The sequence below is a fragment of the Poecile atricapillus genome, chromosome 29, assembly GCF_030490865.1.
Source record: "Poecile atricapillus isolate bPoeAtr1 chromosome 29, bPoeAtr1.hap1, whole genome shotgun sequence".
Lineage (NCBI taxonomy): Eukaryota > Metazoa > Chordata > Aves > Passeriformes > Paridae > Poecile > Poecile atricapillus.
The window spans coordinates 2,986,578-3,012,810 of NC_081277.1; the positions used below are offsets into that span (position 1 = coordinate 2,986,578).

A 26,233-nucleotide genomic window follows, 5' to 3' on the forward strand; every position below is an offset into this window, starting at 1 on the left:
TGGAGGTGGGAATGGCACAATCCCCTTTTCCACACCCTGCTGATCCAGGCTGGTGTGTTCTGGGCTGGAATTCACTGCTCTTGCCAAACTCAGCCAAGTGGGTATGTTCTGAGTTGATCTGTTTTCAAACCCAGACAGTTGTTAATGAAACAGTTGCTGTTTTGTTGACAGAACATTAATTACTTGATCTTAGGACTTGGTAATTGCACGGGCCCCCTCTGTATACATCACTAATTACATTAGCAATTATATGGCATTTTAAAGACAAAGAAATGACTGCAGCAATTTCAGTGTCAAAGGGACCCTGCTGGTAAATTCCAATCAAGTCCCTGCAATGGCAGGGAAGTGTTGGGAGAAGTCCTTCTCCATCCCAACCCCACACAAACCCCACTCTCGTGGTGTGCTGCTGCTGCAGGGAGTCTTGAGAAAAGGAGAGGTGCTTGAATTTCTCTTCCAGGTTAGGAAAATTGATCCAAAGCTTTCTCAAAAGGCTGCTTGCTGTTTGAAATATTTTTTTCCCTCTATTACTCTTAGAAATAACTGAGTCATATCTTAAAAATCGCAACTTCAATTAGGAATAACCACCATTAAAATTATTAACGTCACACTGTAAAAGCAGTGTAAAATGCCTGTCTGAAAACCTGCACCATATTTTCAAGGACCTTCCCTTGCCAAAGAAAGTGACTTCAGGAGGTCCAATTCCTGTGCCTGCAGAGGCTGGAGGTTTGTATCTGCATCTCCAGGGCCAGGCTTGTGTTTTCTCATGAAACTTTGTCCAGACCCAGCACAGGACAAGAGATTTCCCTTCCCACCCTCCCTGCTGTGCTTCCCCCAGCGTTCTCCTCTTGCCTCCGCTGGAAATTTTTCGGTGCCTTTCCCTCCAGGATGGAGAAGTGTTGGGTTTCCCCTGATCTCGGGGGTGTTTGTTCCCCTGCTCTGTCGGCACCCTCAGCTCCATCTCCAGCTGGAGTTAATGAGACATTCCTGCCCAAATAACCTGCTGCCATTAAAGCTTCAGCTCCCTGCACCTCAGCAGCTGTGTGTTGTCACAGAGATAAATATTTGAACCGGGCTGGCAATTCCCTGCCTGTCCTGCACCAGTGGCTAAAGGAGTGGCTTTTGTTTCACCGTTTATTGAAGTGAAATTCAGATTTTTAAATCTAGAAAATACCTGGAAAGAAACAAAAATTGGGCTGGGAGAAGATGAGCTACTCTAGAAGGCCTTTCTGAGCCGAGGCAGAGTGAGCAGGCCGTGCCAGGTGTGGCTGCCCCCTCCCTGGGGAAGGACAACCTGCAGGATCATTAATTCCTATTTTCACTGCCCTTAGGAGGAATATTCCTTTGCTCTTCCTGATATTCTACAAATTCACAGCCCCCCAGACACTTTTGCCTTTGGAAAAGAGCTGCTTTCTATGTCTGATGTGACCAAGGTCATTCAACTCTTCCAAATTGTGGCAGCAACTTTGCAGGGAAGGTTGAACATCTGATCTTCCTGTAAAAGCTGGTGAGCCAAGGATTTAGTGTGGGGGGAGGTTTCAAGCCTTTTTTGGTCTTAACATTGACCAAAAAAACCTTTTTTCACACTTTTTTTTTAAAGAATGGAGTAAGACTGGTAATGAAATACATTCATGGCAATGATCCTAGAGATTTATTTTTGTTTTTAAAGACATTTCTGTGCAGATGATCCTTGATAACCTGAGCTACTTGTGCTTGGAGGGAGTTGTCTATGTGCTTATTTGAGTTAAGAAGTTGATTTTTTTGGTCTGAAACCCTCATACATCTCCTTCTTCCCTCCCTCAGCATTTTGTTTGGAAGTTGCTCAGGCTCTGGCTCGGAGGGTGACACATCCCAGGCTCATGTTTGTGTCTGTCCATCACCAAGTCCTTAAGAGATGTAATAAAAGCAGGAGTGGAACAGCAGATCTCCAGCTTTCATCTGCCCAGCACATTTCCTCTCTGGAACCCAACAGTAGGGCCCTGTTAAAGACTGAGAATCCCTTTCACAGGAACTGGGGGTTTTATCACCAAAGTCATCACTTAAAACACTGCTGGGATTTCTTAGGGGGGGGAAGAAAGAGCTGAATCAGGTTTTTCAGGAGAATGGGCCTCTGTTCAAGAGGAGATGAAGGGTATTTCATCAGGACAGTGGAAAACCTGGTGTGTCAGTGCTGGGATGAAGGTCATCTGCTGATTGCATATTATCCTGAAAGGAGGAATTGGTGCAGGTTACCAAAAACCTCTGTTTTCCCCTCAGCTTTGGTCTGTTAGTGCCTCCTGTTTTCAGATGCTTTCACTGACATCTGGCAATAATTTAAACACTGAGTCACGTTCTGTCAAAAATGTCAGTAAAAGTGACCTTCAGCATTAAAATTCTCATTTGTTTGAACCTTTCCAGTATTTTTTATTGAAGAAAATGGAATATTCCTGTTTCAAATGGCCAGTTACTGTTTCCCAAGCAGTTTTCAGCACTCTGTTTTGTCCATCCCCGTGGCTGAGACGTGCACTCTGCACAAGAGGGAGTAAATACATCCAGATTATTTTTGGCAGCCAATGTGGTTCACCTCTGCAGCATCAGTTCGTTGTTTGCTCAGAGTTTTGCACAAAGATGGAGCCTAAAACAGGACCAACCCCAAATTTAGTCCAGGGAAAGGCCAGGATCAGTCAGTTCCAGTTTTTAATTTTTGATTTTGTTCTTTGACCAACTGTATACTCATAACAAAAAGGGGAGTGTCCAGAAAGGACATCCCCCTGTCCTATCCTACAAGTTTTTACCCCCCAAAAAGGACTGAACTCTCACTGATGTTGTCCATTTGTAATAAAGGAATGGTCAGAAAAGACCATTGATTATGCTCTTATTCCATGCCCAGCATAATCTCAACCTGGCTCTCCCAGTTTGTGGTTTTACAGGCAGATCTCCAAATCTTGATTTAAAAATTCTCACATAACATTTTATACCATTTTTAAAGTGTGTTTGATACCCTGAGTGACCCATAAGGATGATAAAGAAGCAGATTGAACACTCTGAAATTAAGATAATTCCCCCCTTATTTACAGTACAAAAATTTTATTTTTTTTTGTTAGGATAATTTAAAGTTTAAAACTGAAGTAGACATATTCATTTTACAAACAAGATATTCTTCCATAAGTAGGACCATTAAAAACAGTAAACAAAAAAACCAAAAAGCTATCTTTACAAAAGCTCTGTGCATAGCAACTTCATACTGTATATAACTGACAAAGCAAAAAAAAAACAACCAAAAACCAAACCAAAACCCAAAAAAAACAACCAGCCAACCCCAAACAAACCCCAAAACTATACAGGAGGGAGAAATGAGGCCTTAATTTACAGGAGGGAGGAAATGGTTTGGAAAACCATGCATGTTGGAAGTGTGCAAAGAAAGAGGGGGAGGAAGATGCTCTACCGAGATAAATTAGGAGATCAAAGCAACTCTTCCAAAGTTGTGATGAATTTGTCATTGCCTATTGCAACACTTTCATCTTCCCAGGGGCAAAGGGAAAACTCGAAGGGAACTGGCAACAGCAACCACTCAAAGAGGACACTCAGAAAAATCCTCACACGTCAATTCTGAAATCGTCTTTTCCCTCTTTGCTGAGGGTTCTGCCACTGCCAAAGTCTTTTTTTGTGACCAAGGATTTCTGATTGTGTTTATTCACAGGTGTTTTTCTCTGTAAACCTCAACTAATCCTACGTTCATCTCCAGTACCGTGATTTCCCTGCATGAGCAAAAGCCATGTTCTAAATAATTCCTAGGTTTAATTTGGGGTTTTTTTGGCTCAAAGCACACCAGATTTTTCATATTTGCATCAGCACAGGCAGTGCCTCTTCTGCAAGTGCTTGGAGCAGCTTTCTAGGGAGGTTTCTCTTTTTCACTTGGACTTGTGGCAACTGGGCAACTGGACAGTGCTGATAAAAACAACTGAAGGGTGAAAGGAATGGTCAGTGTTCCAGAAAATTTCATTTTTTTAATATTTTTTATTGCCAGACTGTCATTTTCCCCCCTGAATCTTCCCAAGATTTCTAGTGATGTGGTAGATCTTTTTTTTCCATGTGTCTGTGCTGACTAAGCAAAAAAAAAAAAAAAAAAAAAAAAAGAATGGATAAGACACAGATTTTTCCATGGAATATTTCCTTTTTTTTTTTTTTTTCAATTGAAAACTTTCCTGACTGATATTTTGTAATGAAAATCCCATTTGTTAAAAAAAAGGAGAGGATTTAAGGTAGGAAAGTGCTGCTCTCCAGCAGGTGGTCTAGAAATTCCTATTGATCTGGAATACTTGCCAGACAGAATGTTGAGTTTATTTGATGATCAATTTTAGAAGTAACCTGAAAGGCAGGGAGAATATTCATCATTTTCATGCTTTGGCGCAGTTTGGGGTTTTTAGTAGGTGGGGATGGAGGAAAGGATTTGATAGAATGAGCCTGGTCCACCAAGATAATTTTTGGAATTAGGAGTAAATGTGCTTTCACTGAAATTTATGGAAATTTCAATCCCAGCTCTTCCAGTGCTTTATCCGTTTTTATCCCTGGGTAAATGCATCATTCCAAACATGAATTTGCACCTCCTACTTAGCCCTGCTGAGATGTCAGTACCTGTGAATGGATGAAATATTGGGGGGGGTTGTTGTTGCTGTTTTGCTGTTTGGAAAGTCCAGCTCTGGCCCTGCACCGTGTGGTGTTATCAGAGGAACCCTGACAACCCCAGGCTTTTTAACATGTATTTTTCTCTAATATTTCATTGCTCACTTGGTTTCAGGAGTGCTGACTGACCTCCAGTGACTGCCACATCCTTGGTGACATGAGAGGCATGCAGAGAACCTGCCAGGACAATCAACCTGCAGCCTTAATTAACAGGGATTTATTTTATTTCATTTTCTCTGGAACTCAGTTTCTGTAGCCTGATTGTGAATTATTAATTATATCCATGTCTCTTAAAACCCACGTCATTCCCACCAAATCTCTCTTTAAATTGTTGTTTTTGCTGACATAAGTTGGGCCTTGAGTTTTAGAAGAGATCAGCCCCACTCCACCTTTTTAAAATGGGAATGAGTGGCATTGAGAGGGCAGCAAATGAAGATCCTGCCAAACCTCACAGCTCAGTCAGGAACACAAAAACCCTTCCCAAAAGTGGGACTTGCTTTAGGAATGGCCCAGCTGGTGTCTCCAGTCCCTCTGAGACAACCAGGTGCAGTGAGTGGGTTTATCCCATAAACTGCACCAGAAAAGGGAACCTGGAGGAACTTGGAAGTGTTTCCCAGTCCCTGGAAGTGTTCCAGGCCAGGCTGGATGGGGCTTGGAGCAGCCTGGGGCAGTGGGAGGTGTCCCTACCATGGCATTCCAGCATTTTCTGTGCTCTGCTGTCCTGCACAGGCTGCCCTGTGCCCAAGCCCTGTCCTTCAGGTGAGGATCTCTCAGGTCATCCCCCCTCAGCCTCCCATCACCATCCAGCTGTGAAGCTGCAGAGAGGATTTTTGGCTCTTCCTAATCCAAATTAGCTCCAAAACAGCCCCAAACGAGCTCAGCCATGCAAGCTGTCCTAGTTCTACCACCCCTAAAGATCACCAAGAACAAAATTTTCCTTACCCATCCATAGAACTACTGGGCCAATGGATAAGTTCGAATCCTGGGGCCTTATTTAGGGTTTATTGATTAACAACAAGGTGTTTCCATAGGAACAACTGTCCAGGCAGCCATTAATTGTGTGGATTTTAGAGGAGTCTCCATAGATTTTTCTTTTTTTCCCCACTAAAAATGGCTTTCCAAATTGTTTTCAGTGTTCCCTGGTTTCGTTGGATAATTCGTGATTTATTTTATCAGACTTGTCCTCACCTTCCAATTTCAGGAAAGGAGAGGCAAAGGAGAACTGAACTCTTTTTTAGGTTAAAACACAGAAAAATTCAAAGCAATTGATTATCTCTATGAACTTCAATATATAACTGGCAAATACTTACCATTTTTAATGACTCGGGATAAAAGTGCATAAATCATTCAAATACATGTTCACACTTTATAAATGCACCCTTAATATGAAGCATAACTGAACTTAAGGTGTTCTAACTACATGGAAAACCCCAGAGAACCCTTCCCATCCCAATTCATACATTGAATCTATAAAATAAACTCAGTACCTCGTGAAAAATCCGATTCACTCAAATCCCTAAGTGCCACTCACTCATCAGCTGGGTCTTTGAGACTTAGCAGTTAATCTTAGTACCTGAATATTTTAATTGAAGCAAAAAATGGAAAGAGGGTGAGGTGAGGAGGGTGCAAAAATTCCTACATGACCTGTTTATCACAATGTAGGTGAAAGTTTCTGAGGGTTTTGTTCATCAGAAGGAATCCTATACATCCTTGCACATTAATTCAGTAAGGGGCGGGGGGAAAAGTGAGGAGCAATTGCAGCAGTAATAATATATCTCAAACTTATCACTACATTTTTGCATCATCTTTCTTCATTGTACAACTGGAGGGGAAAAAAATCCAAAAAAGGGTTTAATTTCTACCTCTACATACAATAAGTTACAAGTTTATTTATTTAAATAATTGTAAAACATCTTACATTTTTTTTTAAAGAGGTTAAACTATAAGCAAATACACACATACACCAAAGTTCCATCATTCATGTCAGTTTGTCCTAGAAATTCTTTCATGCTGGTACCCTGTTTTGTTGAATTGTTTTTCTGCATAAACTAAATCGATATCTGAAAGGCTCCATAGAAAATAGAAACTTCAACTTTTTTACCCCTACAAAGTAAAACAAATTGTATCCAAAATATCAAGCTTGAATCACTTTGCCAATTTCTTTTTTCCCCTTTGACTATTTTACAAATCTTAGGAAGGTTTTTATGTCTTCCAGGAAAGACTTTGCATTTCTAATTCCATCCTGCCAACTCTTGTTCATCCTGGCTCTTGCTGATTCTTCATTCCAAATGTTTGAGGAGTCGATGTGGTTGTGTCAGAAATATGAAACAGGTAAATGATGCTGACTTCTAACTTGTCCAATCCATAAAAAATGTTCCTTTTTTTTTTTTTTTTTCTTTTTCCTGGGCCTGGCTTTCCCCCAAAAAAGAGCTTGTAGTGCTATTTTTTTCTTTTAGTGGTCCATCACAATAAGTAGTTTTGTGCTGTAAAAGAAAAATGAAAAAAAAAAAGGAGGAAAAAAGGGAAGAGGGAGAGCAGCAAAGCTGCCCCTTCCTTACATCGGGGGAACGACAAGACCAGTCATGGCTGAAAAAGAAAAGTGAAAAAGATGAAATTGCAGCAAAATGTTATGGAACAAAATATATTTGAGCCCTTCTCCCTCCTGTGAGCAACCAGGAATGACAGGAAGGGCCTGATCTGAGGTTAAATTCGAGTTTTAGTGTCTTTAAATCTTTTGGTGCTGTACTGAGAGCTGTGAGGACTGACCGAGACACAGGCAAAGAGCAAAGGGCTGGTCCAGGGTAAAAAGGAATAAATTTGTTCCTATGAGGGTGGGGAGGGGCTGGGATGGAATTCCCAGAGGAGCTGTGGCTGCCCCTGGATCCCTGGAAGTGCCCAAGGCCAGGCTGGACCACCCTGGGATAGTGGGAGGTGTCCCTGCCATGGCAGGGGTGGCACTGATGGGATTTCAGGTCCCTTCCCAAACCCTGGTTTTCTGATTCTGTGAAAAGCCAAGGCCCACCAGCATTATTAAATGGATAAAAAAGAGTGGGTTAATTAAATTCATGTGCATTTGCAGAATAACCTTCCCATCTTTGAGTGCTTATCCCTGGAGAGAACTCCTTGGAGACGGACATTGCTAAGAACCGTCCCCAAATTCCAACTTCTCAAGCTGAACACTCAAAACCATCCTCAAAAACCAAACCTGAGCAGGGTCTCTGCTCCCCACCCACTCTGCTCATCAGCTTGGAAGGGCTGGAAAGGTGTGGAATCCAAAGGAACTCCCCTCTGTGCTGGACAAGACCGAGCCAGGGAGTTCCAAGCCCTGAACCACAGGCCAGGGCTGGGTTTTGCCAGTCTGGCTCCAGCAGAAGCAGCTTCACTTCCTCCCTTGGTTTCCCCCACGTGCCTGAGTCACTGCAGCCCTACCTGGCATGCTCCCAGAACGCTGGGCTTATGTAAATTATTTATTAATCACTCTCCTGCCTTTAATTGTAGCTCTACTCCTCGTAACCAACAGCAGCGGCGTTTGGAGCTGCCTGGAACTGGTGCTGCTCCCTGAGGTTTTGAGGGGTGAGTTGGGTTTAGATGTATTTATGTAACAAAATGAGTGAGTCACATTTTCAAAGGGGCCTTGGTGCAGTGCGATGTCCCAGTCCTGCAAAGATTTATGTTCACTGAAATCTGTGGGATTATTGGTGCATTTAAAGCCCCGTCCTCCTGAGAATTCATTTCACCCTTTCCTTGAGGGGGTTTAAAAAAGTGCTTTGGGCAAGTTCCTGAGCTGGCACAAGTCTGCCATTGTAGCTGTGTTTGTGAGCAAGTGTGGGTATGGTCTGTTATTTAATACAATAGGAAAAGAAATATTTTCATATTTTCTTACTGACTGGGGCTAAAGTCCCTGCCAATTTTAGCAGATAGCAGAAAGAGAAAGTGAAACCAAACAGCCCAAAGTCAAACAGACACATTTTGTAATTGCTTTGGAATTTGCTGTCGTTCCTCATATTTTAAACCCTAAATTAAGCAGGTAAACACTTTAATGCCTATTTTTGGGATATGTGTGAGCACATAAGAAGATTTTCTGATGACACCAAGGACGCTGCTCCACTCCTCCTCACCCCCAAACCCCACAAATAATCCTAATGGTGGTGGTCCCACAGTGATGTGGAGAGCTGGGTATTGACCCCATGCCTGCCTTTCTGTCCTTAGAAAGGAAAACTTGATTCAGCCTTGGATTTCTGAGATGAAATTTCTGCCATTTCCAGGCTCTGCTGGGCTGGAGGAAGAGGTGAGCTCGTGCCCTCCGAGCTGCCTCCATCCCACAGGCATCCCAGGGGAGCAGATCCTCATACTCTGCTCCTGGCACAATCATCTGGGCTGCCTCCAGGAGGTTAAAAACTCTTTGTCTGAGGTGTCCTGGCTGGGTCTTTGCCTGAAGCAGGTAAAGGAGCACCTGCACAGGCTTGTCCTCATCCAGGGTGGCCTTTTCTGGCTGTTGGATGTCTGGGTACAGGGGCTGCACCCCTAGAACAGCTTAGCACGGCTTAATTTCAGCCATCAGGAGCTGGTGCCCTTTGAACTCTGTTCCCAAGAGAGTCAGTCCATAATAGCATAAATGCTTTTTCCTGATGCTATTTTTATTTACAGTATTTTCCCTTTTTTTTTTTAATCGAAAACTTCCAGCAAAGCAAAGCTTAAACCTGAGTTTCTGCCTTGTCTCTTCAAAAATACTTTGAGAAAACTTGAAGGTGCCTCATTTTGGAAAGTTTCTTAACTTTAAATGAAAGTACATTTTTTATTGTAGGATTAGAGATATTAATAATAAAATAATATATGGATTGGAATTGAACAGGTTTCCAGAGGAGCTGTGGCTGCCCCTGGAAGTGTCCCAGGCCAGGCTGGACAGGGCTTGGGGCACCCTGGGACAGTGGGAGCTGTCCCTGTCCACGGCAGGGAGTGCTTTTAATGTCTCTCCCAGTGCAAACAGTCTTGGGGTTTTGTCATTCCATGATCTGATATAGCAAGTTCTATAACACAGAAAACACAAGCAAAGCCTAATTTGTATCACTGGCATTTCATTTCAGCCTCAGCTCCTCCTGCAGCACACAAGGAGTCGGTGGAGGAATATTGCCTGGAATTCTCACCTGGTTTCCTCAGCTCATCTCAAGGCTTCTCTCTCTTTCCACACTCCCTGCTCTGCCCATTTCCACCCCACCTCCACTCCCCGTTGGGGCTGCACTGTCAAAAGCCTATTCCCAGCCTGGATCGCTTTTTATTGAATGTTTGGGAGGTTTGGATTAAGGTCTTACACTGCTAGCAAAGCTGTAATTATTTTTGCCTGTATTACTATATATTGAATCGATGTAACTTTTCAATAAAGGTGGTTCAATGCAGGACACTCCCTGATGAGTTGGGAATATAGCAACCACCAGTCATTATCCCAGAGGGTCTTTTTTTTTTTTTTTTTCCTCTTGGAGGGAAATGGAAAAAGAATTAGAGATGAGCCTTATTGTATTAACCTTGACAGCTTGCAATTATCAACTGAAACACTTGATTAAAATTGTCACAAGGTTGGAGAATTTTTTTTTATAAATAAATAATCAAAGATGGGTAGCACCCAGATGATCTGGTGATAGGCACCTTTAATGGGTGTAATTAATAATGATCATAAGCCTGAAGAGTACAAGTGGCCTTTGGAAAACTGTCTTGGAGTGGAAAGGACTTGCTGCAATTCAAACATGAGAACTGGGAAGGGAATTAGTGCTGAGGTGGGATCGTGGAATGGTTTGGGTTGGAAGAGACTTTCCAGCTCAACTCAGCCCCCCCTGCCATGGCAGGACCCCCTCCCACTGTGCCAGGCTGCTCTGGGAGTTCCATCCCAGCCCCTCACTGCCCCCACAGGGAGAAAATCCTCCTAAAATACATTTTTGTTAAAAAAAAAACCTCCCTGTAAACAGCTGGAATAATGGGAATGCAAATCTGAGGAGGAAGATCTCACAGCTACTCCTGTTTAGACTGGTTTTAATCCAGGTTTAAATACTGCTGTGGTTAACAGCTATGGAAGCTCTAATCTAGATTTTCATTGCTGCCTGTAAGGAGAGTGGCATGCTCCAAGGGGCTGGTAAATAATAATAATTATAGTGGTAATAATAATAATAATAATAATAATAATAATAATAATAATAAGGACTAGAAAGATTATGATTATCATCCTCTAAATGTGGATATATAATCCTATAATATATTATTATTATTATTATTATTATTATTATTATTATTATTATTATTACTATTACTATTATTATATATTGAGGAGATGTTTTCCACATGTTATGGGGGCAAACTCCGAGTTCATGGGCTTTGGAAAGGGGCCTGCACATATTCACTGCTTGCCCTGTGCTTTTGCTATTCTCTCTCCAGCAGCATTTTCAGATGCCTGAGTTTGATAAATAAGTAAATAAATCCCAAATTCCATGCCCAGCACACCTATCCCTTGCTTCCAGCCCCAGGGGCTGGCATGACAGAGGGCATTATCCATCTCCCTCTCCCCATCTCTCCATTCCAGGCAAAAAGCCTCTTTGGGAGCCTCCTGTTGACTTTTTGGACACATCTGTCTGTCAGCACTGTGGGAACATTAATTTGGATATCAGGCTGCGTGTACCTGGATCCTTTCCAAAGCATGTGCTCCCCAGCTTGCATCAATTTAAATATTTCAGCTGGAATTTGCATCCCTGGCTGAAAGAGTTCAATAGTTACCAGGACCTGGCATAACAAACCTTGTTTCTTCTTGTTGTGTCACTGACCAGTCCTGCTTTACTGGGTATTATATTTAACAGTTCTAGAATATGAAGATACTCATCTTTGTGTTGATGTACAGGTAGAAATCCCACAAAGAAAGGGATGTAGTTAATAAATTCTGTATCCATTTATCTCTGATTTTGCTAATTTAGCAATTATTCACAACCTTAACTCATAGATTAATCCTGACCAGCTCAGGACTGGACTTTGGTCAGTAGAAATGGATGGATGTCAGGATTTAGCTTTGAGATTTTGTTATATTTAATATTAAAGCTCAGTTTTTAGAACCTGTCATTGATTACTGATTTATAGACTGGATAAAAAATGGCAAATAGCAAAGATGGCACAGACTTGTCTCTAATACTTTATTTCCTTATAGGTTGAGAGATAAAATCTTTCTAAGCAGAGCCTTGAGTGTTACCTTAAGGGAAATTATTAATTTTAACATTTCAGTAGTATTTTAATCTGTCCTTTTTCTGCCTCCCAGAAGCAGCCTGAGTGGTTTTCTCTCTGATTTGTGTTTAGCACCACCTCAGGTAACTCCTGAATATTTAGGCTTAATATTTAGGCCTTCTCTACATAACAGTTAGACAAGTTTAATTTCAAAGTAGACTAAAATCTGTGCATTCACATGGTGAGATCAATGGATCTACCCTTTCATGGGAAGAAAAAAATCTTAGGAAAGTGTGGATTTTCTTGTAATTGGGGCAGGGGAAGAAGCTGTTTCAGAATTCTCTGAGTTAGCTTTTAAAAATGTTACTGTTTTTGTTCAGCACACTTAGAATTTCCTTATTACATAAAATAATCACACTTTCTGCAAGTCCCTGTGGCCCAGCTAAGGGTTTATATCACACCCAGCCCAACAGGTGCTGTTTGTGGGGCTCATTTGGAATTACCACTGGCTCTTGGCACGGCTCACTTCCCACACTTGTGTTTCCTAGGCTATCTCCAGTGAAGTCTGAAGGAGCCAGATGATTTCCCAGGCCCTATAAAGGCATTTTTTATGGAGACTTGGAGCATATTTATGTGCTGCACACCCCCCCCCATCCAAGCCTGTTAAAAGAAAGAATTGGGTACAGGTTTCCATTCTTATCTCACTGCTCACATTTGTTTCACAGATCACCTTTAAAAGGGCTGTAAATGGGCTGTGGGGCTCAATTCCCGGGCTGAGCCTAAACCTCGCAGCAGGTTTGTGTTCTGGACAGAGCTGGGGATTAACTCTGCTCTGTTTAACAAGTCCCCCAAGCCTGAGGAGAAGTCATTCCCCACAAAAGAGCTGCAATTCCACTATATTCTAGGGAAAGGTGTCTCTGCCCATGGTGGGGGTTGGAACTGGACCTTTGAGGTCCTTTCCCAGCCCGAACCATTCTGGGGTTGAAACGCATCGGGTCAGAACCTTCCTGTGGAAATCAGCGCCTGGCCCCTGCTTTAAAGCCAACAGCTTGGATGAATCCTTAGATCCAGCTGCAGCGGGGCAGGTTTTCACTCCTGAGCCCTTGCACTCCTTGTGTGATGGCACTCAGGCGGGAAACTGGAATTTCAGAATGGAGTTGTGAATGAGCAGGAACACGTTCCTCACCTCTGAACCCATTCCCGTTGCCGCTGGAGCAGGCGGGAGAGGGGGACCCTTGGGGTCTGATGACAGGAGCAAAGGCACTCTTCTGTTTGACAGCAGGGAACACCGAGGAGGAGAACGGAAGGATGGAAGAAGTGCTGGAGGAGCCGACTGTTGGACTTGAAGACATCACTGCCAAAGGGGAACAAAAAAAAAAAGGGGGGGGTCCTCATCAGAAATTTGGTAAAACTTCTTCAAGAATACGCGGTCTGAGTTCCTTTTTTTTACCTCTCAAAGGAGGTCTCATTCTCTCAGTGAGTATAATTAGAGTAAGTCTGGAGTAGAGAAGGAGTTAAACAGAATAGTTCATAGAAATAACAGTGCTTAATTCTTTCAAAATTAAGGGTGAGGGTGCCAGAAAATTGGAAGTCATCAAGGCAAAACGAGAGTCAATAGGAAGAGAAATGGCCTGTCCACTCAGTGTCCTTGGAATTTGGAAAGGGTGGCAAATCCTCTGTCTTCCCCAGTTTTTTAAAATTAAATTTCCTTGGTTTCAAGCTGCTGCGTGGATTTTACTCTAGATTGGCTACTTTTTAAAGAAGTGCCTTGCAAGGAGAAAGTCCTTTTCTATGTCCAATAACTTGTCCAAGCACTATTTGCTGAGCTTCCAGAACAATATCAGCCATTCCTCAGCAAAAGGAGGAACAAATAACAATATTTCATGTGAATTCCCAGGTCTCTTGGAAGTATTAGCTTGAAATCACAATAACATGATGCTGGAGACCTTATGAAAAGCTCCAGGAAAGAGGATAATAATAGTAATAATAGTAATAGTAATAATAATAATAATAATAATAATAATAATAATAATAATAATAATAATAATAAGTTTAAGTTTAACTCTTCATCCTGTATTTTTATATATAGATGTATAACATATACTTAATTATTTGCTTACACCATAGCTGGTGGTGTATATTTTTTTTATGTTGTTTTTTACACATTCCCTCGCCAGAAGAAAATCAAGGTATGGAAGAAAGAGTGGCTGCTTATGGTAAAACAAGCAGAAATTGAGAGCTTAACTCCATTATATGGGGTTTTTTTGTTATGAAGTTAATATGGTTTCACAGGAAATTAATCCCCAATTCTGCTCTCAGTTATTGATAATGCCTTCAAACTCATAAAAATTATTTCTGAGTGGCTTTTACCCAGGATTTGCAAAGTGTCTGTGCTAAAGCAGTGGCTACTGGCTTAATAAATCTGCAAATTGTTCCTCATTTCCCACGGTGGCTTTGCCATTCAGGATATCCTTTGCACAAGGAAAAAAAAATGGAGGAAAATAAAAAAGAAAGGTTCAACACTCCAAAAATGGGAGCCTTTTCTAGTCTGTACCCAAACACACCCAAACACACTCAAAAACACACTCAAAAACACACCCAAATGCACCCAAACACACCCAAAGACACCCAAAACCACACCCAAACACACCCATACACTCCCAAATACATCCAAACACACCCAAAGACACCCAAAACCACACCCAAACACACACAGACACACCCAAATACATCCAAAGACACCCAAACACACCCAAACACACCCAAATACATCTAAACACACCGAAAACCACACCCAAACACACCCATACACACCCAAATACATCCAAACACACCCAAACACAATCAAACATACCCAGACACACCCAAACATACACAGACACACCCAAATACATCCAAATACATCCAAACACACCCAAATACATCTAAACACACCGAAAACCACACCCAAACACACCCATACACACCCAAATACATCCAAACACACCCAAACACACCCAAATACATCCAAACGCACCCAAACACACCCAAAACCACACACAAACACACCCATACACACCCAAATACACCCAAATACACCCAAATACATCCAAACACACCCAAACAGACCCAAATACATCTAAACACACCCAAAACCAGACCCAAACACACCCATACACACCCAAATACATCCAAACACACCCAAACACAATCAAACATACCCAGACACACCCAAACATACACAGACACACCCAAACACACCCAAACACACCCAAACACACCCAAATACATCCAAATGCACCCAAACACAATCAAACATACCCAGACACACCCAAACATACACAGACACACCCAAATACACCCAAATACATCCAAACACACCCAAACACACCCAAATACATCTAAACACACCCAAAACCACACCCAAACACACCCATACACACCCAAAATCACATCCAAACACACCCAAACACAATCAAACATACCCAGACACACCCAAACATACACAGACACACCCAAATACATCCAAACACACCCAAACACACCCAAAATCACATCCAAACTTACCCAGACACACCCAAACACACACAGACACACCCAAATACACCCAAATACATCCAAACACACCCAAAATCACATCCAAACTTACCCAGGCACACCTAGACATATCCAAACACATCCAGACACACCCAGACACACCGAAACACACCCAGGCACAAAGGGAGCCTTTGGCAAAATCTGCATTGAAGCCATTTTTGCTGGTTGCTGGGGCGGGAGGAGGAAGGGTTGGGGTACAGGGGGATGAGGAAGGACCAGGGCACACGAGGATGAGGAAGGGTGGGGACACACGAGGATGAGGAAGGACCAGGGCACACGAGGATGAGGCAGGGTGGGTGTACGCGAGGATGAGGAAGGACCGGGCACATGAGGATGAGGAAGGACCGGGCACACGAGGATGAGGAAGGGTGGGTGTACACGAGGATGAGGAAGGACCAGGGCACACGAGGATGAAGCAGGGTGGGGACACACGAGGATGAGGAAGGACCGGGCACATGAGGATGAGGCAGGGTGGGGACACACAAGGATGAGGAAGGACTGGGCACACGAGGATGAGGAAGGACAGGGCACACGAGGATGAGGAAGGGTGGGGACACACGAGGATGAAGAAGGACCAGGACACACGAGGATGAGGAAGGACCGGGCACACGAGGATGAGGCAGGGTTGGGTGTACACGAGGATGAGGAAGGACCGGGCACACGAGGATGAGGAAGGGTGGGGACACACGAGGATGAAGAAGGACCAGGGCACACGAGGATGAGGAAGGAGCGGGCACAGGAGGATGAGGAAGGACCGGGCACACGAGGATGGGGCAGGGTGGGTGTACACGAGGATGAAGAAGGACCAGGACACACGAGGATGAGGCAGGGTGGGGACACACGAGGATGAGGAAGGACCGGGCACATGAGGATGAGGCAGGACAGGGCACATGAGGATGAGGAAGGGTGGGGACACACAAGGATGAGGAAGGAGCGGGCACACGAGGATGAGGAAGGACCGGGCACATGAGGATGAGGAAGGGTGGGGACACACAAGGATGAGGAAGGACCGGGCACACGAGGATGAGGAAGTGTGGGTGTACACGAGGATGAGGAAGGACCAGGGCACACGAGGATGAGGCAGGGTGGGGACACACGAGGATGAGGAAGGAGCGGGCACACGAGGATGAGGCAGGGTGGGGACACACGAGGATGAGGAAGGACCAGGGCACACGAGGATGAGGAAGGGTGGGGACACACGAGGATGAGGCAGGACAGGGCACACGAGGATGAGGCAGGGTGGGGACACACAAGGATGAGGAAGGACAGGACACACGAGGATGAGGAAGGGTGGGGACACACGAGGATGAGGAAGGGTGGATGTACACGAGGATGAGGAAGGGTGGATGTACATGAGGATGAGGAAGGACCGGGCACACGAGGATGAGGAAGGACCGGGCACACGAGGATGAGGAAGGACCAGGCACACGAGGATGAGGCAGAGTGGGTGTACACGAGGATGAGGAAGGACCAGGGCACACGAGGATGAGGAAGGAGCAGGCACACGAGGATGAGGAAGGACAGGGCACACGAGGATGAGGAAGGGTGGGGACACACGAGGATGAGGAAGGGTGGATGTACACGAGGATGAGGAAGGGTGGATGTACATGAGGATGAGGAAGGACCGGGCACACGAGGATGAGGAAGGACCGGGCACACGAGGATGAGGAAGGACCAGGGCACACGAGGATGAGGAAGGACAGGGCACACGAGGATGAGGAAGGGTGGGTGTACACGAGGATGAGGAAGGACCAGGGCACACGAGGATGAGGAAGGACCGGGCACACGAGGATGAGGAAGGACCAGGGCACACGAGGATGAGGAAGGACCGGGCACACGAAGATGAGGCCGTACATCCGTAGGGAGATCCTGTCGGGGAGCCGTTGATGAAGCCGGGTGAGCCCGGCACGCCCAGGTTGGACATGGGCACGTTGCTGTAGCCGTTCATGCTGTTGCTGGAGGTGCTGTAGTTGGACTGCTGCGGGGTGGAGCTGGACGAGTACCCCCGGGGGGAGATGCTGCTGGTGTTCCGGATGTAGCCTGGAAATAAAGCACATTTCACAAGAATAAATGGAAATAAAACACATTTCGCAGCACCTCCGTGGTTCTAAACTTCCTCCTGCTCATCCCCTGCTTGAATAAATGTCATTAAAATCCAGATCATTGAAAACATTTAGGCAACAGCCATAAATTCAGTGGGTTTTTTCCCTGAGGTTTAAATTCTGAACCAACTTTTTGAAGTGATCTGATGTACATTTTTCCAATAAAATTTCATTTAGTGCAATTTTTTAATTCATTCCAAGACCTGGACAAGGTTATGTGTGCTCATGTTTACCTGGGGTAGAATTTATAATATATGGGATTTTCTACCATTGAATGGGGAAGATTTTGCTCCTCAAATTATTGTTGAATTACAGATAAATTACAGATAAATTACAGATAAATTCTATTACTAAGGGGAAATGATTACCCTTATTAGGTTTGCAGTTTAACTTTTAATTTCCTCCACTTGGGAGAAAGAATAAACTGGATAAGTAAAACCCATTTTTGTTGTGTTAAAAAATGCTAACAGATATTTGGAAGCCCAAATTTAGCCTTTTTTTTTTACTCCAGAAAGAGAGCTGAAGACTGTAGCTACCAGAATAAAAGGATAAAATCATTATTCCAGCTGCAAAAGGGTTTTTCCATGGAAAAACTATCATTAGAGAAAGTTTTACTGATACAATAATTACACTAAGAGTAGTCACTATTTAGATCTAATATTAAGGTATATCAGGTCAGGTAATTTCTGCTCATTTACATTAGGAGGTTCTAATTCAGGGCTGGTAAGATCTTGAAAAAATGAGCAAAATTATTTTCATGGCGGATTTTAACTGAGCAGATAGAAAATTAACTTTAAAGGACCTGGGTTTGCTGCCTTAGAGTGTTAAACACAGCCAAATATTGAGAACAACTACAGAGTGTGTGTGCTAAAAATCAAAATATTCAGAAGGCAGAAAAGTTGATAATTCTTCCAATGTTAATACATTGTTTTATCGGTTTTTTTCCTCACAGTCCATAGTCTATCTGGACTAAATGTAATACATATAATATGTGAATTTTGGTAGAATTACCACTGAAGCAGCTGCCTTAAAAACAACAAAAAAGGAAAATTTCCCACCTGTGTGTGAGGTTTAGTCAACAGCTGCCATTGCCGTTTGAGAAAACAGAGATATAATCAACAAAACTGATATTTTGAGGGGGAGAGGGAGGGAATTCAGGGCCGAGCTAGTATTGAAAATAATCAAAAATCATTTTGGATAAGACACAGGGGCAGCACCACCCTTTGGGATGGCCAGAGCTGAAGCCATCGCCGGGCACGTGGAGAGGTCAGAAAAGCAATCCAGGGAAAAATCCAGTTGGGAATGGTTGGGATGAGGCACTCAGGGGACGCTGGGGGCTCACCCTGGTTGTTGCCCTGCGCCGATTCGGAGATGCTGACGCCCAGCTGGCTGCCGTAGGAGTTGATGCCCATCATGGAGCCGTGGGCAGGAGAGCTGGACAGCGCTGGGATCTGCGCGGGGTTGCGCGGAACGCTGTACAGAGCCTCGGCGATGTCGGCCGCGCGCTTCAGGATCAGGTCCTGCGAACGAGGGACAGCTCAGGGGTGGAGGGCGACAACGGGGAACCTTCCCGGGGGCTGCGGCCGCGCCGTCCCACCCCCGGCAGCCTGACCTGGTTGTTGTGGGGGGTCCCATACAGGGCCTCGACCAGGTCAGCGGCTCTTTTCAGCAGCATTTCCTGTGGGGCGGAGGAAAAGAGGTGTTGTGATGGCAAAAAGTAACTCTGGTTGGTAAAATAAATATACAGATGTTATAAATATAGAAATAAAAATCTATTTTAAATATATATATATTATATATATAATATAATATATGTATATACGCTATATATAATATATATTATATTTTTAAAAATATATTTATTTATATTTTAATATATATAAATATATTTAAATATATATAATATATGTTTTATATTATATATAATATAAAATATATATAATATATGTTTTATATTATATATAATATAAAATATATATAATATATGTTTTATATTATATATAATATATCTAATATATATGATATAATGTATTATATTTTATATTATATAATCTATAAATACATATAAAATATTTAAAATATAAATATATATTAATATATAAATATATATTATAGATATATATAATTATATATTTATATATTATATATAAGGTGATATAAATATATAATAAATTAAAAAATAAAATTAATAGATGTAATAAATAAATATTAAAATGAGAATAAAAATAGAGTAAAAATATATAAATAAAATGTAAGCTTATAATAAATAAAACTGTATACAAAAATACAGTGATTTAAGTAAATATGTAATAAATAAAATGCCAATAAATAAATACAATAAACACAATAAAATAATTAAATAAAATAGGTGAAAATAAATAAAATAAAATAATGAATAAGACAGAATAGACTAGACTACCCTGAAGTAAAAAAAAATTAAAAATACAATAAATAGATTTATAGAAAATAGAATTAGGATAGGATAGGATAGGATAGGATAGAATAGAATAGAATAGAATAGAATAGAATAGAATAGAATAGAATAGAATAGAATAGAATAGAATAGAATAGAATAGAATAGAATAGAATAGAATAGAATAGAATAGAATAGAATAGAATAGAATAGAATAGAATAGAATAGAATAGAATAGAATAGAATGGGAATAGGAATAGGAATAGGAATAGGAATAGGAATAGGAATAGAATAATTAAATAAAATAAAACCATGAGCTAGTATTCTCTCAAGTGACTCCGGGGTTTGTGTGTGGTCTCTCTGAAGCCCGGGTAAGTTCGCCAAATGTTATTTACCAGGTACCTGAGGAATTGAAGCCCTACCAGTGGGTCAGAGCAGCCCCCCCAAAGCACGAGTCCCTTTGGAGCCCGGGGGCTGATCCCTGGCTCGGCCGTGCCGTGTCCGGGGTTCCTCCGTGACCCGGAGCTCTCCAGAGTCCTGAACCTGCTCCACCTCAGCAGCACCAAAAGCCGGGACAAATCCCGGATGTCACCGGTGCTCCGGGGATTTCAGTGGGTACTTTTGCATGGACACAGAAGCGTGTGTAGGATTCAAAACACTCCCTTGTGTTGTATATATGTGTCCATCTTTGCATGGACACAGCTCTGGGCTCAGGGATCTGCCACCGTTGATAGAGCAGAGCACAAGGACAAGGAACTGGGAACGGTCACTGGATGCAATTTAGCAGCAAAATCACAGAGACTGTTGGAAGAACACACAAAAATCACTGCTGCTTCTACACAATCCCATCTTGCCAGACTCACAGCTGATCGGTGAATTCAGAGGTTATTGTCATTTAAGATATGATTGTGTCTCTTTTATGAATTAGAAGTGAAAGGAACACATTTGGTGGGCGGAGTGAAATGCTTGAAATAGTTTTACCTTAGCTAATCTTTCAGGGTCCCCGGGATGTCTTGGGATGACCTTCTGCAGTCTTTGGAAGCCGTAATCTATGGTAGGTTCATTTAAAGCTGCAAGGAAAACATCAAACCCACCACAATACATGAGTGTGTCTAAACAGGTATTTTTATATGGCTCTGTCCCAATAGGGAAACAAAGAAATCACGACTTCTGCACTTAAAACTGCTTCAGATTCCCTGGCTGACTTCTCACCCTCTATCAAAAGCTGAATGAATAATTTGCAAGATGCAGCAGCACTGTCTCAAAATACTCCTTTAAGGATGAATGTTTCACTCTGGACAAACCATGACAGCAATAAAGCAAATTATGAGACAAATACACACCAGAACAGGTCTTCTCCTGCTGGTTACACAGCCAGAAATCAGACAGCCGTGTTTGCTCCTCTAATAAACACATTCCACACACGCCCCCAACGTTTTGCAGTCCCAAAGTAGGGCACAGCTCTTCATTAGACACATTCCCTTCCCCAGTTGTGTGTTCTGCATACGCCGCCACTTCCCTGTAATGATCTTAATCTCTGGTGGATAAACCAGGATATTTTGACCCAGATCCTCAGTTAGCAATAGCTGGCAGAGCCCTGCTGGCATTGCTGATGATTTCAGACAACTTCAGACACTTTCCTAGTCTCTGCTAGGAAATTGCTGCCATAATAATAGAATTTCTGGTTATTCAAACTCCAATTTAAACTGGTGCAGAACCCAAAAGTCAGCTTGCAGCATTCTGTGTGCTCAGGCTCTGCCCTCCTCCAACACCTCAGCAGTGCCACTGTGCACCAGCACAGTTACAGGCATGCTTTTCTTTGAGTTCCCTTATTCTTTAGAATGTACATTTTAACACAAATGACACATTCATGTGAAGATTCTGCAAAGAATTTCATGACACGTTTAATAAGGAACATATGTAAGTCCTTTAGCACTACCCTCAGCCAGTGCTGGCTTAGACCTTCTTGTACCATTTGTGCTTCTTTTGGGGGGGAAAACAAATCTTTCTTTTTAAAAATAACTAGCAGTGGCACAGCTGAAAATCCCTGATTACAAGAGATGCTGGTGGTTCCTACTGAATTATCCAAAATATCCTGAGTACCTCACAGGAGAACCATCTCCTGCTCCAGATGAATCCAACGAGTGAGACAGACTTACACTGATCCAGGTTCCCTGTTTATCCCTGTTCCCTCTTTATCCCTGTCTGCCTTTGGTATAACAACATGAAGGTAAAAGGTCACATTCCCCCATGAGATACATTTTATATTTACTTTTTATTAAATAATTATGGCATGGCATGAAGTTTAAATATTACAGGAGATAATCGAGTGGGAATTGAGCAGAGAAAACCCAGACCTGAGAATTTAGTCTTGGCTATACTTAGAATGTCTTTGCTCTCCACTGGGAGCCATTCTGGTTTGCTTAAGGAGTTTAATAATACACATTTCAACTGCCACAGGATCTACATCCCGTTTGGGAAGAGGAGTTTTTGGGGGGTGGGTTATTTTGCCAATAATCCTGAGAATTAGAGGCCAGCTCTCTCAAGAGCCTAGACATCATCATGTGCCATTTCTCTTCTTGATCACAAATCTATTCATTTAAGTTATATATCTCAAGATAAAGAAATGTGAAATATATAGGAATTCAAACATATGAAATATACTGGAATTCAAATATATATCAAGTTACTAAAAATAGCTAGTGGGAATATACAAAATGCTAATTCAGGAAGAAGTAGCTGGCTATTATTCAACAAACATTTTTCCAATGGATTGACATGGGCAGTTTCATCCTGATAGATCAACAGCAACAAATCATTTCCCAACAATGCTGAATTGTTCTCAGGACTCAGCCATCCTGAATCAATGTGTACATTATGTCATTCAGCACAAAGGTTTTCTGTACAACCTGCGACAAAATTGCCCACTCCTGGTTTTACTCATTAATGGAACAAAAATATCTCTGTTGTGGAATCCTGTGAAAAACCAACACCAAGTATTTGAAGGACTAAATACTAAATACTTGGGACTCTACTCCCAAGTGGAGGCCAAAGATGAAGAATCCACTAGCAAGTTTAAGCAGCTTCCCCACAATTCCACTTCCACTGAGGAAAGAGCTGCTGGGTCTGGAGTGATTTATCTGTGTGTTACATAGAAATATGCCAGAATTATATCCAAATGCTTTGTAGTTCATGGATTCAGAAACCATTAAAGGGTCTGACACACAAGCAGGCTGTTTTTTATTTCTGTCCCAGGGAACTCACTCTTCCAATTTATAGAGCACTCTGCATCCTTGTAAGTGTTGTTTCTCACAAGCAGAAAACAAGAGCTCCGATCTCCTTACAAGATTTAGTAAACCAGCACCTTCCCATCCCTGGATCCTGGCACAGAGGCTGATACAGCACAGCCCAGAGCCCAACCTCTCCCACAGATGATTTTATATTGCTTTGCTCTGACAAGGTAACCCCTGGAGGATTTCTGCTCAGCAAGGAAAATTATGTTCCAAATCTCCCTGATATACACATTTCCAGGTTAGCATCTCTGTGACAAAGTAAATGCAGAACTGTGATCAAAGCTGAGCTAGGAAAGCCTACAAGACGTGCCCTCAGCTGGCATAAACTGGTGTGTTATTAAAGCCAAGGGGACTATAATGGAACCACTTACAGCAGCAGAGAATTTGAATTTGTGTCGTATTAAAAGCAGAATATGAGGCTACAGCAAGATTAGCAGCAGAGAACAAATGTCTTTTTATTCCAGGAGCAGGTGATGAAAGGAAAGCAATTCAGAACAGGGATATGTGTGCAACCTGTATCCTCACCAGATGAAAGCACACATGGGGACTAAATGTTTGGGTGTGGTGATTTAAAAACAGCCTTTTATCTCTCATTTTAAGTATTTAATCTCTTACTTCAACTGCTACAGTTGGTTCAGCAGCTACCATTCCCTTCCAATGAGCCATTTGTCTGGGTTTTTGCTGTACATGTCTACAGAATCCTGCTGGCTTCACTCTGACAGGAAGTTTTCCACTTGGGAACCTTATGGAAAAGTCCAAACATCCCATTTTGGCGATGAGAGGAGGCTGATGGCCAGGTTGCAGCACCCTGGGTGGGAGCATTTTGGAGTGGAAACACTGAGAGCCCCCAAAGTGCAGCAGTGCCAGCAAGGCACATTTTGCAGGAGCCCAACATAAAGGACACAGATGAGCTCCCACAACAGCCTCACTGTGCCAGCTACATTTACCCTTGAAATGTATAGCTAATTTTTGTAGTCATCTTTCCAACAGTTTGTCATTTTCTTCTTCAGACAATCTGTCTTAGTGTGACTCTTTCCAAAAAAAAAAACAAAAAAAAACGAAAGCTCAAATGTAATCAGGTTGAACATAAATATTTGGTTGCATATTCTGTAGGCAGACCCATGTTGTGACAGCAGTTGGGAAAAACATTAATAATGTGCAGTAAAAATGCCTTATGAAACCTCCTCCTTACACCCCCAAATGTCACCACTGCCAGAGTGGCCTTGGAAGAGAAAAAGGGTTAATTAATTAATCAATCAATTATTCAATCAATCAAACCAAAGGTTGTCAATACCAATCACCAACACAGCTCCTGCAGCCCGAACCCCAGGCACCCACCTGTGTAAATGAACCTGCCTGGTGCTCCTTTGCAGAACTGTTTGGATTTGTAGGATAATGTCACCTCCACCACGCCGGGAATATGTCGGGGGGGCGTCTGGACGCGGATGGCGTGAGGTGTGATCAGCTGGGGATGGCAACAGGAGGCGTGAGACCATCAGGTGTCTGCTCTATTCTTTTACTTCACCAGTAAATTACAGAAAAGTTTGGGCTGGGAGGACTCCAAAGACCAGCCAGTCCCACCTCCAGTGAATACCTTTCACTTCCAGGGATAGGGGAGCCACAGCTCCTCTGAGCTACCTGTACCAGGCCCTCACCATAAAAAATATCATCCTCATCTCCAACTCTACTCTTGTTCATTTTAAAACCATTTCCCCTTGCCCTGCCATCACAGGCCTCAGTAAAAACTCTTTATTTTTTATTATCCCTATAGATCAGCAGAGGGATACACCTGGGTTAGTTCCTGGCCTCCAGAAGAGGATCACACATTTCAGGATAAATGGTCATCAAGAAACTTGTACTGTTAAGCCCATTGGTTAATTGATGCCTTATTCTTGAGCCCAGATGGATTGTTTTTCTCTTTCCCAAACTCAAACCCTTTATTTCTCTACCTTTGCTTATGTAAATAAACCTGTGTAAATAATAAACCCTGTAGAAAAATAGTAGAGTAGCATTCATTAAGTTCATCAATATGTAAAAATAGATATGGGAATATCAAATGTCTCCTTCAGCTTATATCAGGAGACAATTCCTAATAATTTCTTTGATTTTATAGACACCTAGAATTGTTCAGTTCCATTCTAGGTATCACCCAATAATATCACAGAGCAAGGAAAGCACGTTCCATGAATTCCCGTCACACAGGCTTCAGTGTCCCACCTCCCACAGCAGCACGGAACCAGCACTGAACCCCGAGCCTCCTCAGGAAAGGGAAGTCTGTACCCACCTCACTCCACACCAGCATGGTCCCAAACACCACCTGCAGCCCATCGAAGAAGTTGTCCCCAATGATGATCACCATGGCTCCGCCTGTGGTCCACCCCTCGCTCGGGCTGATGGCTTTGATGCAGGGCGTGGCTGCAAGGAGCAAACAAAAACCATCAAAACTTCACTTTAAGGTGTCTTCTTTTATCCTCCCAACAGCTCTGAGGCTGTTTGCAGGTCTGGGTGTGAATCTCTGGAGCAATTCCTGCAAGCATCGAGCATCCCAAGTGATGCAAAACTGGAGCTGAGAGCAGCTCCACCCATCCACGCCTGGGAATTCCTGAATTCCCAGTGCTGGCAGAGGCCTAGGACAAATCCCTTGCAGCCATCCACCACTGCTCACCACTCCACAAACCCCAGCATGCTGATAAATAAATAAATAACGGAATGTTTTCTGCCTTGCAAGTGTTAATTACTTGCCTATTCATTACTGGCACTTAACATCGTGTCATTAAAGCCTAATAGGCCAACTGTAGTGGGTGTAAAACCCAAACGCTTAAATGGCTGTGCAGAGGCTGATTAAAAAAACAAAATAGCACCCACTCATTAGCATATGATCCCACAAACCCTGTGGAAAAAAAGGTAGAGTCACAGTCACTAAGTTTATCAATGGGTGAAAGAAGATATGGGAATATCAAATGTCTCCTCCAATTCATATCAGGACATAATTTTAATAA

The 26,233-nt window shown here is 42.7% G+C and overlaps 1 protein-coding gene across 1 annotated transcript in view; it reads right to left on the minus strand.

The window, feature by feature from the left end:
* Positions 1-4,151: 4,151 nt before the first annotated feature.
* EBF2 (EBF transcription factor 2) overlaps positions 4,152-26,233 on the minus strand; it is a 121,208-nt gene continuing 99,126 nt past the window's right edge. The window contains exons 9-16 of the mRNA XM_058859083.1: positions 25,519-25,649; positions 24,573-24,699; positions 20,923-21,011; positions 19,141-19,206; positions 18,871-19,048; positions 17,281-17,466; positions 13,037-13,204; positions 4,152-7,245 (exon numbers count right to left, since the gene is read on the minus strand). Coding sequence (XP_058715066.1) covers positions 7,214-7,245; positions 13,037-13,204; positions 17,281-17,466; positions 18,871-19,048; positions 19,141-19,206; positions 20,923-21,011; positions 24,573-24,699; positions 25,519-25,649 — 977 coding nt within the window. The 3' untranslated portion in view covers positions 4,152-7,213. The remainder of the gene's footprint in view (positions 7,246-13,036; positions 13,205-17,280; positions 17,467-18,870; positions 19,049-19,140; positions 19,207-20,922; positions 21,012-24,572; positions 24,700-25,518; positions 25,650-26,233) is intronic.